Below are 12,829 nucleotides of genomic sequence, written 5' to 3' on the forward strand. Positions count from 1 at the left end.
AGTAAAGCCGCTGCTCCTTCACATTGAGAGGAGCCAGATGAGGTGGTTCGGGCATCTGGTCAGGATGCCACCCGAACGCCTCCCTAGGGAGGTGTTTAGGGCACGTCCAACCGGTAGGAGGCCACGGGGAAGACCCAGGACACGTTGGGAAGACTATGTCTCCCGGCTGGCCTGGGAACGCCTCGGGATCCCCCGGGAAGAGCTAGACGAAGTGGCTGGGGAGAGGGAAGTCTGGGTTTCCCTGCTTAGGCTGTTGCCCCCGCGACCCGACCTCGGATAAGCGGAAGATGATGGATGGATGATGGATGGATTAAAATCAACAGTAAGATTACTAATTCAATGTTAACTTTTTAGAGGCACTCGGGCCCCTCTGTAGTGTAAAAATTGGATCCCGAAGTCAAAAAGGTTAAGAACCCCTTAGATATGAAGACTTACCCGGATGAAGTAAGACTTGACCATGCTGTTAGCCCTCCTGCTCTCAGGCTGACCACCATCACTGTTAATGGCTGTCTGAATGATTCGTGCAATGTCGTCGCTGAAGTCCAGCTGGAAAAAAGGATAAAAATGTGTGGAATTTTTGGCATGCGAAAAGACTATCACCCGAACCAGATTTAGTGATGACGTAAGCAGGAAGCAACATGTGTGCGGTAGACATGGGCCAGTGCCCTCAACTTTTCCCTCCGTTTAGAATGACTTAAGAAAAAAACGGCAACACATCAAACATGACAGTACAACCATCGCTATAATCAACTAAATACACTTTGCATCCGGCATTAGTGACACAAATACTAACTTGTTACTGAGGAAGGTTTGGCATGCTAAAATGGCTAACACCAGCTAACTAGAATGACGCAAAGAATACAAAAGGCATAATGTATTTTAAGGCTAAAATAAAGTTACAATTGAAACGGCATCAAAACACATCAAATAAACACATCAATAACTACACTAATACAAACACTCTTGTTGACAAGTTGTTCAGATTCAGTTTTAAGCATTTGCCTACTTTTATTTATTTTTAAAATCTTACAAAGTAGTGTCTTTTTATCAATTATTTACATTGTAATCTTCTTGAGCCAATTAGTGATTGCTCTTTTTCAAAAAGAAACATTTATGTTGTTGGTTTAGCAACATTAAACCGCGTTGAGGACAGCACTTAGTTATTTTAGAAATAATTCAGTTATTTTTTTGTTTCATATTTTAAATACATATGTTGGCCCTAGTGTGTGAATGTGAGTGTGAATGTTGTCTGTCTATCTGTGTTGGCCCTGCGATGTGGTGGCGACTTGTCCAGGGTGTACCCCGCCTTTTGCCCGATTGTAGCTGAGATAGGAACCAGCGCCCCCCGCGACCCCAAAGGGAATAAGCGGTAGAAAATGGATGGATGTTCCATTTTCATCACGTTGTGCCATATTGTTTAAAATGACTTATTTTTCTCTTGTCAATCAAGACATTTCAAAATAACACATTTTAGAGCTGTAATAGCATAGCTCGTTTGGTAGAGTGGCCGTGCCAGCAACTTGAGGGTTGCAGGTTCGATTCCCGCTTGTGCCGTCCTAGTTACTGCCGTTGTGTCCTTGGGCAAGACACTTTACCCACCTGCTCCCAGTGCCACCCACACTGGTTTAAATGTAACTTAGATATTGGGTGTCACTCTGTAAAGCGCTTTGAGTCACTTGAGAAAAGCGCTATATAAATATAATTCACTTCACTTCACTAATAATTATGAGTTAGGTTTGGGATGGTCTCCTAATGGCCCCACTAAGGACTGGACTCTCACTATTATGTTAGATCCACTATGGACTTTCACACTATTACCGTGTTTTTCGGAGCATAAGTCACTCCGGAGTATAAGGCGCACCTGCCGAAAATGCATAATAAAGAAGGAAAAGTATATATATAAGTCGCACTGGAGTATAAGTCACATTTTTGGGGGAAATGTACTTGATAAAACCCAACACCAAGAATAGACATTTGAAAGGCAATTTAAAATAAATAAAGAATAGTGAACAACAGGCTGAATAAGTGTACCTAATATGAGGCATAAATAACCAACTGAGAAGGTGCCTGGTATGTTAACCTAACATATTATGGTAAGAGTCATTCAAATAACTATAACATATAAAACATGTTATACGTTTACCAAACAATCTGTCACTCCTAATCGCTAAATCCCATGAAATCTTATACGTCTAGTCTCTTACGTGAATGAGCTAAATAATATTATTTGATATTTTGCGGTAATGTGTTAATAATTTCACACATAAGTCGCTCCTGAGTACAAGTCACACTCCCAGCCAAACTATGAAAAAAAACTGCGACTTATAGCCCGAAAAATAAGGTATATTAGACCCACTCGGCGTCCATTGCATCCGGTCTCCCCTGGGGGGGGTCACCCACATCTGCGGTGCTCTCCAAGGTTTCTCATAGTCATTTACATTGACATCCCACTGGGTTGTGAGTTTTTCTTTGCCCTTATGTGGGCTCTGAACCGAGGATGTGAGACACTTGTGATTTAGGGGCTATACAAATAAACCGTGATTTTTTGGGCGAAGGTTATTTTACCGGCAAGATCTCATACCAGCCCGTGGACTGCAAGATGTGCTATGTGAAAAAATCAAGAGGGAGATATTTATAGCTTTGTTATGCTCTCATTTTTAAAGACAAAGCGTACTGTTCTATTTATTCAACTAAAAAGTACTTTCTGAGTATGTAAACAACAACAACGCACGTAAAAATAAAGTTATCTACGAGCGAGTCGACTTTGTTTGTGGCGTCTTTTAGTATTTGGAAAGTACATTATTGTTTTTATTTTAGATTGCCGTAATATCCGTGGCAAAAAGGATTTATTAATTTAAAAAATAATGAAATATTAATTGATTTTGTTGAGGTTAAGACACAGTCATGGCCATGAATGCAAAGGAAATAATGATGTATGGATATAAATTGGAGTACCCAGAGTGCATATACAAATAAAGGAGAACATGCTTACCACAGACTTGTAGCGACCCTGATCCATCTTTTTCACCACAGACTCCAGGTCCGCAGGATATTCCCTTGCAGCAGAAGGTGTGACTTCAGTCAGAACAGGAGGGTCAGGGCCCTCGGGCGAGCGACGAGATGGAAGACTCTCTTCGGTCTCTGGGTTTAGCTCCGGAGGTTTCCCTGCCTACCCCAAAGAGTGACAGTTCAACATTGAGAGCGGCGCTGATATTTTAGTTTCAGGATTACGAGCGGTCAAGACAACATCAAGCATCAAGCACTCATTCCTGTTTAGCATTGAACTCGGGAGAAAACAAAACAAAAAGGTAAACCCAAAGTCAACCATGACAGTGCACAAGACATGCAGTAGGTAAAGGATTCATATGGCCCCATTCCTGGGTGGCTTTGGCGTAAGAAGAAGGTGGGAGGTTTATAATTTTGCAATGCAGTCTGCTGAAAGTGATGGAAAGCGCCACGCTACATAGCAACTGACGCTGTGGTCAATGTTGGAATTTCCATATATCGAATTTTAAGATATTTAACATCATCTGGTGGCTGAAGTGAATAGTGCAACCCCCCAATTTGTCATGTTTCATGTGTCAGGTAAACCACAACAAATGGGGCCATATAAATCCTTTTCTTACTCTAAAATGATATGAGACTACAGCTCATTAGTAGCATCTTTTAGATTTACTCCAGAAGTGTGTTTCGTTTTTTTTTTTATTGCAATGGCAGCAATAGAACCATGAATTCAACTTATTTCCACCCAAGAAATTATTATAAAGAGGACAGTTTGACCCTGGAACAGAATAATACTTCTAAAACTAAAACCTCCCCACATTATGTCTTAGAGGTTGGCCACCATCTAAAATCTGCATTGTAACTTTGCAATGGATGCCACATGGGCCAATGAAGAACATGTTACATGTTAGATTAGAGGTGCTAAACTTTTCACTGTTACGGTCCACTTGTATTAAGGCTGTCGCGCCAAATTTCTTCCCCCTACAAAAACCTTCCCCCCGGAAGCCCCTCTAATGCCTGAAGGACCCCAATGAGAGCGGAACAATACCAAGTTATATGACTCTTAAGGGTTACAGCTGCAAAATTAGCGAAGCAAAAATAGATTGAAAGGTTAGCATGCTGGAATGCTAATATTTTTTCCTCACTGTTATTTTTCACCAATGACAATCAAGCCAATTATAATGCTTTTAAAACAGGCAGCTGTGTGGGCTGCTTTAAGATCCTTCCACCCGCATTGGGGTCCTTAAAGTATTAACGCCAAATGTCTTCCGGGGGGAAAGTTTTTGTAGGGGGAAGACATTTGGCGTGACAGCGCCGAGTGGCACAGGGATGCACCAGAGCCAGCAGACGGCGCTGCAGTGAAATAAACCCATAATTTGACCCAGTAATTTGAATCGAAGAAGCCAGAGAGGGTCTCTGTTCTGTTGAATTCCATCCATCCATCCATTTTCTACCGCTTATTCCCTTCGGGGTCACGGGGGGCGCTGGAGCCTATCTCAGCTACAATCGGGCGGAAGGCGGGATTCCATTTGCGTTTTTATTGATAAAGCGATGTAACAAAGCAGAGTGTGGGTGCGGCCTGTGTTTCTAACCTGTCTGTAGCGTAGCAGGTGCGCCGAGGTCCGCGAGTTGAGCAGCGCCGTGAGGACGTGGCGAATGCAGCCCTTGAGCTCCTCATCCAGCGCCGTCCGCCACTCAGCCGGCTGGCGCTCCGTACATTTGACACACGTGTAGGCAACGCTGTCAGACAGCTTGGACAGCAGCTCGTACATTTCATCTGAGGGGAAAGCAGCGGATGACGGCTCAATACCATGCCCATTATTGCCCTTATCATCTTTCAGCAGCTCGTCAATATGACAACCTTTTCCTGTCAGCATGCATGAGGGCACGCTGGCGAGTGACAGCGGAAAGGAGGCATGACGAGCGAATACTCGGCGAGGACGTCTGCTTCTGAATCTATAGAATCTTCCACTCTTTACGCACCTGTCAGACTCTCACACTTGGCATGGACCCAGCGGTTGCAGCGTCCGCACTGCATGGTCTTGCTCTCGCAGTTGTCGTCGTCATAGCACTTATTGCAAAGCGGGCACGGGTTCCCTGCGACAGAAAATGCAAAACGAGAAAAGCTTATATGATGCGCTGATGTGACCTTTGACATTTGCTAGCTCAAACATCCTAAGTCTGACATATTTTACCCAATCTGAAGGCACTTGGTATTTATGAAATACCTTTTGGTTCAAAGTAGGGTTGTGCGGTTTACCAGTACTAATAAAGTATCACGGTACTAATCAATTGGAAACTGTACTATACGACCTTTAAAAATTCCGGTACCATTTATGCTGCTGTGACTACAGAGCTGGCGCGCATGATGTTGTGTGTCAAAACGCACACACAAAGAAAAGGAAGAATGGCAAAACAATGACAATTCTACTGGTTAATAAAGAGGGTGCGGGTGCGTAAAGCGCAATATTGAGGTACTTAGGCTTCATACCTAACTATAAAGGTGACGTTTTCAACAGGTAGGCACTGAGCTTCAAGTTCTGCTTTAAAACACCTTTACCACCTTTGCTTTGAACTAGAATTATATCAATACTTTTCTAAATAAAGGGAACCACAAAAAAAATGGCATCATTTTAACAAATAATCTTAGGGTACATTAAACATGTTTCTTATTGCAAGTTTGTCTTTAAAGGCCTACTGAAACCCACTACTACCGACCACGCAGTCTGATATTTATATTTATATATCAATGATGAAATATTAACATTGCAACACATGCCACACGGCCTTTTTAGTTAACTAAATTGCAATTTTAAATTTCCCGCGAAGTGTCGTGTTTGACATCTCGGGTTGTAGCGGACATTATTTTCCAGCCCGATCCAAGCTATAAGTAGTCTGCTTTAATCGCATAATTAACCAGTATTCTGGACATCTGTGTTGCTGAATCTTTTGCAATTTGTTCAATTAATAATGGAGAAGTCAAAGTAGAAAGATGGAGGTGGGAAGCTTTTAGCCTTTAGCCACACAAACACATCCTTGTTTAAAATTCTTGAAGGTGAAGCTTTACTATGGAACAGAGCGGTCAAGCAAATATGGATCCCGACCACATGTCAACCGGCGGAAAATTGTGGTAATAAGTTGTCTCTTACCGGAGACATCAGCGGAGCTTCCGTCCTGCTGCAGCTGCGTGACTTCCCTCAGAGACACTGCTGTCAACACACCCGTGGCCACACCCCTCCGACTTTCAGGTACTATTTAATCTCACTAAAACACTAGCAACACAATAGGCAGATAAGGGATTTTCCAGAATAATCCTAGTAAATTTGTCTAATAACATCTGAATCGCTCCCACTGCAATCGCCTTTTTTTTTTCTAGTCCTTTACTCTAAATTTCCTCATCCACAAATTTTTCATCATCGCTCAAATTAATGGGGAAATTGTCGCTTTCTAGGTCCGAATAGCTCTTGCTGCTGGAGGCTATGATTATAAACAATGTGAGGATGTGAGGAGTCCTACAACCCGTGACGTCACGCGCACATTGTCTGCTACTTTCGGGACAGGCAAGGCTTTTTTATTAGCGACCAAAAGTTGCAAACTTTATCGTGGATGTTCTCTACTAAATCCTTTCAGCAAAAATATGGCAATATCGCGAAATGATCAAGTATGACACATAGAATGGACCTGCTATCCCCGTTTGAATAAGAAAATTTCATTTCAGTAGGCCTTTAAATGAAATAGTAAACACACAAGACAACTTGTCTTTTATAAGTAAGTAGTGTGAAGTGAAGTGAATTATATTTATATAGCGCTTTTTCTCTAGTGACTCAAAGCGCTTTACATAGTGAAACCCAATATCTAAGTTACATTCAAACCAGTGTGGGTGGCACTGGGAGCAAGTGGGTAAAGTGTCTTGCCCAAGGAACCAACGGCAATGACTAGGATGGCGGAAGCGGGAATCGAACCTGCAACCCTCAAGTTGCTGGCACAGTTGCTCTACAAACCGAGCTAAACCGCCCCAAGTAAACAAACAAAGGCTCCTAATTTAGCTGCTGACATATGCAGTAACATATTGTGTTATTTTCCTTTCTATTCTTTTGTCTAAATTATTAAGGACAAGTGGTAGAAAATGAATTATTAATGTACTTGTTCATTTACTGTTAATATCTGCTTACTTTCTATCTACACTTCTGTTAAAATGTAATAATCACTTATTCTTCTGTTGTTTGATACATCAAATTCCAAATGAGCTAATTATTTGCAACAAAATAACGTTTTCCAGTTCGAACATGAACGATCTTGTCTTTGCAGTTTATTCAATTGAATATAAGTTTAAAAGTATTTGCAAATCATTGTATTCTGTTTTTATTTACGAATTACACAACGTGCCAACTTTGCTGGTTTTGCACATTTGAGGATTGTTTAAGAGAAACTAAATTGTTCTAAAAGGTATGATATCGATATCGCATATAAATGAGGGGTCAAAATCAATATGGTTCTTGTTTTGAGAGGAACTGCTGTCTACTGACCAAAAGCCTGGATACCAATTGTCTTCTACTGCAACTGTGTCAAATCAATTGTGACTCACAGGTTGCTGAGAACGCACTAATTTGACTTTTGACATGAAGTGACCTTTGTTGATAACCGTCTTTGCTCGCCATTCACCTTTAGCAAAGAGTTTGGCACAGTCGTGACACATGGAGAAGTCATGTGACCACTGGGCATCCCAGGACTTTCCAGGTTTGGTGGCTCCGCAACGCTTACAGCGCACACACTTGGTGCAAATCTGATAAAACAAACACACGGTGTAAAAAAAAGAAAACATTGAAGGTGTTCAAGTGACAAAAGTGTTTTCAATATTTACTGGCTGGGGGCTGACAAAAGGCTGAGATAAGAGCGTGCGAGGTGAGGTTAAGCATAGAGTGTGTTTATCCTACCCAGACTCTCTTCTTTTTGGTGGGTCTCGCAGGGTGGTTGGGACCCAGGCACTCCGGGTGATAGCTGTTACGGCACTTATCACATTCCAGCAGCTGTTGCTACGGATAATATTAAACATCAAATATGGCGTTAGTATACACACACCTGATTAGATCGATACGATGGTTTTGTCTATGTGGGGATATCGTGTCAACCCAGACAACCGTTTCTCATTTTAAGAGTATATATACTAGACCCTACAAATAAATACCACTGGCAAAGTGCTTGTGTCTCGCAACGAAACACGCTCGTTCAGAAGTGTATTAGGCAGGGGTTTTTATGAGCACTTTTTGGAGGGGGCTGATTTATCTGCCCCGGTTTGACATGCCAGTGGCCTCGCTAGGAGCTTTCAAGCCACACTCTTGCACAGCGCTGCCAGAGATGCACTCTGCGCCAGAAATGGAAGCCAATCGAAGTAATAAATGACTTAACGCCCTTCAGACAGAGATTAGTAAGAAGAAAAAAAAAAAATCAATTAGCGGAGCACACCTCCAATGAGCAGATCAATCATATCTGTGTGGCGTATGTGCTAACAGGCCACTGTGTGTTTGACTGTCTGATTGTAAATAATGTATGTAATGTATAATTATTATGAAAAGCATGTGCAGCATAGACAGGATTTAGGTTAAATACTAAAAAGCCAGGGCATGAAAGCATAAAACTGATTAATGGCCGTCTGCCTGCAATGCCAGGAAGCGCCTCTCTAGGGAAGATTCCACAGCCTTTTTACACGCTGTCATCCTAAACTCAGCTTCTTTTTGGGCCCAGCCAAAAAAGAGGAAGATCGAACTGAATGGCTTACTTTAGTTTTCTGATGCTGGCGCCCGCAGGCCTGGCAGAAGCGGCATCGGCGACAACACCAGTTTTCAAAATGCTCCTGGAGAGGACGCTCCGACTCCCCCAAGCAGAAGAGATGGAAAGGTTCACAGCACACCTGGCAGAAAACAAACTACAGACAAAAAGGAAACATTTAGTTTTAATGCGGCAGCACTGTAGCTGTAGATTCCCACATGCCAACGTGCATGCTAAATGGGAGCTTTTATGACACCATGCTGCGAGAAAGGCCATTTGCAACGGTGCTTAATAGCGCTTGTTGTATTGTCTTTCAGACAAGAGTAAACAAGGGTTGATTTATTGTCTTTTCATACCTCCACATTTCCACTGCTTGCACATAAGAAGCAGAGCAGCCTGGGCGTGACAGGCACAGAAGTGAGCAGGCTGAGGCCGCCAGCCTCCCACACCTTCTCCACATCAGGGTCCCTCTTGAAATCCACTCTGATTCGATGCACTCCGTCGCAGGGCGCCGTTGACTTCTCCTGGCCCCTTGTCGAGGGAGTGCCCAGCCAGTTTAAAGTACAGCTGCCGGGGGGTTTCGTGGTCAGCGTCTTTTTATAGGTTCATGGTGTAAGAGAAGACATAAAGAGTGAATGCCGGAAAATGAGCTCTTTAGAGTCAGCTTCATAGGTACTTGAGAAATAGATACAGTACCACTTTAAAGAAGAACCTCACTTTTTGGGGGAAGTTTGCCTATCATTCCCAATTCTTATGTAAAGTTAAAGTACCAATGATTGTCACACACACACTAGGTGTGGCGAAAGTATTCCCTACATTTGACCCATCACCCTTGATCACCCCCTGGGAGGTGAAGGGAGCAGTGAGCAGCAGCGGTGCCGCGCCCGGGAATAATTTTTGGGTGATTTAACCCCCAATTCCAACCCTTGATGCTGAGTGCCAAGTAGGGAGGTTATGGGTCCCATTTTTATAGTCTTTGGTATGACTCGGCCGGGGTTTGAACTCACAACCTACCGATCTCAGGGCGGACACTCTAACCACTAGGCCACTGAAGCGGTCAAGAACACATATGTTTTTCTTTTTTTTAATGCATTCTAACTCGTAAATAAATGCAGTCAAAAGTCTGCTTACAATGGTCGTTTTATACCAGGGGTCGGGAACCTTTTTGGCCGGGAGAGCCATCCATCCATTCTCTACCGCCCATTCCTTTTTTGGGGTCGCTGGCGCCTATCTCAGCCACAATCGGGCGGAAGGCGGGGTACACCCTGGACAAGTCGCTACCTCATCGCAGGGCGAACACAGATAGACAGACAACATTCACACTCACATTCACACACTAGGGCCAATTTAGTGTTGCCAATCAACCTATCCCCAGGTGCATGTCTTTGGAAGTGGGAGGAAGCCGGAGTACCCGGAGGGAACCCACGCATTCACGGGGAGAACATGCAAACTCCACACAGAAAGATCCTGAGCCTGGATTTGAACCCAGGACTGCAGGACCTTCGTATTGTGAGGCAGACGCACTAACCCCTTCTGCCACCGTGAAACCATGAAAGCCAAATATTTTTAAGTGTATTTCCGTGAGAGCCTTATAATAATTTTTAACACTGAATACAACTAAATGCATGCATTTTTTAAGTAAGACCAACATTTTTAGAGTACAATAAGTCTTAATTTTTTTCTATAACATTTTTATTCTGAAGCTAACCAATAATAAATAAAATACTTCTTTCCACTGATGCGACTTCTTGAACAGCTGCAGTAGAAAACGGACGGATGGATTAAAATGCATGAGAATGTTTTATATTTTTTACGTTATTTTTAACTCTGTGATTACCAGCGGAATTATTTATTACTTATCATGTTAAGCAGGCCCGGGCAATTATTTGAACTCGTGGGCCAAATTTAGAGAAAAAAATGTGTCTGGGGGCCGGTATATCTGATTTTTAGGAACACTAATACAAAAACTCACAATGTCGGATTGAATGCTAAAAAAGATATGAGAGACTGTCTTAAAAAAAACGGAGTGAAATTTCAAAATTTTTTTACTGAACGAGACACCCAGAATGTACATGAAAATAAAGCATGTGGGATTTAAAATATTAACTATGAACAATAAAACACTGAATATTGACAACATATGAACGTCACACCCCCTCTCGATCGACATATTTTACAATCAAGCAAAACGCAACAAAAGAAACACAGCAAAATATGAAAGTGAAGGGTAAAAAAAAAAAACTTACAATCTGATATAACTGATACATCACTAAACTTTAGAACTTTGTTGTAAAAATGTCTTTCCGCGTCTGTCCCTGACACCCACATTTCAGGTTGACCGCTCTGGAAACACTCTGTGGAAACGCTCACCGCCCACACTGCTTGGTGCCTCGTCTGAGCTGCCGTGACTTAGATTACCATAGTAACTAATTAAATTAGCATAGTAACTCATTAAATTACCATAGTAACTAGTATATCATGCAAAAGAGCAGATTTCAACCATTGAAATACTTTGTACAGTTCAAGACGTAGTATAATTTGAAAACATGACTGCACATCATAATGGCAGCTACAATTTCCATCTTAAAGATTAAAAAAAAAATAATTGGGAATGTCCAGCGGGCCTGATTGAAAAGCTTAACAGGCCGCATGTGGCCATTGGGCCTTAATTTGCCCAGGTCTGGTGTTAAGCAATGTCAGCTAAGATGTATCTGAGAGCCAGATGGAGTCATCAAAAGAGCCACAGGTTCCCTACCCCTGTTCTATACTGTCTATAAAGGCCATAAAAAAACATATTAGGCTTTATAAACATGCTGTGACAAAATATGAAATGTAGTAACTGGCACTTTGATAATAACATGTAACGTTTAAATGTTTTCTCATTAATGAAAAGAAACGCTTCAAGACTTTTGCCTTTTTTGTTCGACAACATCACTGTTTACTACCCAATGCAGACTTCATGAGAGCCAACAGAGTAAAACGTCACTTACTGTACAATGTCTGCTGTCATTACAATGTTGAATCTTGTTATAGTTCCATTAAGATGAAGAATGGCTCATAATCCTCGCAAGTAAAAAGGGCGATGGAACCGGGCGTCTTTTTGTGTCTCGCCATTTTCGGGTCTAGATTGACTGTCAAGGTGTACCAACTTTTAGGATTGCGCCCTCATTTTCCTACTATCAAGGTGAGAGGCATGATTTATGATCGAGAATAAACTGTCACGAGCAAGGAAGCAGCTCACCAGCCAATAATGTCAACAAAGCCACATAATAACATTTGTTTTATAATAACAATATTGCTAAAACTTGCTTGATTTTCAAGTCACGAAGTGTAAATGGAGTATTGTTGGCGGCTCTTGGGTGGTTATTTATCTGGTTTTATGGGCGGAATGTAGGACCTTTCATTTGCGCCATTACAAACTGACTTTTATTTACGAGTTGGCATGCATAAAACAAAATAAATTTGTCGTCATGTCTTTCATAATAATTGTAAACGATAGGCAAAATTCCCCCCAAAAAGTGCAGTTCCCCTTTAATAATAACACATTTCCTACCAGTAGACTAACAATAACTCAGGAGTCAAAACGTGGATCCAAACCAAGAGTTTTGAATGCCAACAGACGCATTAATTTTCATTTTGCAAGAGAATGAAGTCATCTCCAAAATGTCCTGAGCAGGAATGCAGGTTTAAGTCATGTCTGCAGTGTCTTCATCTACATTTTAATCCAGCCTGTACAGCACAGTGAGGTGCATTGCTTCCAATACATACAACATATACAAAATAAATCAAACATGGGTCAATCATGCGTACTATGACCTTGTATTTTTCTACCTTTTCTTTTGGTTTCTGCTTAGAAGATGGAAGGAGGGAGTGAGAAGTTGGCTTCTTCAATTGCTTTGGGTCAACTATTAAAATGATAAAGCAGAAAATACAAAGTGTCATTAAAAAAACAGACACACATTCCCAATCCAATGCACCTTTTCCATAGAAACATTGCTTTCAAGGATAAACATGACACGTTTAACCAAATTAAACACATTTGCTAATGTTAGTTTAGCCT

At 41.8% G+C, this 12,829-nt stretch overlaps 1 protein-coding gene across 3 annotated transcripts in view; it reads right to left on the reverse strand.

Annotated features, from left to right (window-relative positions):
• kmt2a (lysine (K)-specific methyltransferase 2A) overlaps positions 1-12,829 on the reverse strand; it is a 153,514-nt gene that overhangs the window by 63,323 nt on the left and 77,362 nt on the right. For all 3 annotated transcript variants that reach the window (XM_061878677.1, XM_061878676.1, XM_061878674.1), the window contains exons 7-15: positions 12,601-12,674; positions 9,126-9,362; positions 8,780-8,926; positions 7,938-8,036; positions 7,666-7,786; positions 4,987-5,100; positions 4,596-4,780; positions 2,993-3,169; positions 436-546 (exon numbers count right to left, since the gene is read on the reverse strand). In XM_061878677.1, coding sequence (XP_061734661.1) covers positions 436-546; positions 2,993-3,169; positions 4,596-4,780; positions 4,987-5,100; positions 7,666-7,786; positions 7,938-8,036; positions 8,780-8,926; positions 9,126-9,362; positions 12,601-12,674 — 1,265 coding nt within the window. The remainder of the gene's footprint in view (positions 1-435; positions 547-2,992; positions 3,170-4,595; positions 4,781-4,986; positions 5,101-7,665; positions 7,787-7,937; positions 8,037-8,779; positions 8,927-9,125; positions 9,363-12,600; positions 12,675-12,829) is intronic.

This window comes from Nerophis ophidion, linkage group LG18, assembly GCF_033978795.1.
Source record: "Nerophis ophidion isolate RoL-2023_Sa linkage group LG18, RoL_Noph_v1.0, whole genome shotgun sequence".
NCBI classification, from domain to species: domain Eukaryota; kingdom Metazoa; phylum Chordata; class Actinopteri; order Syngnathiformes; family Syngnathidae; genus Nerophis; species Nerophis ophidion.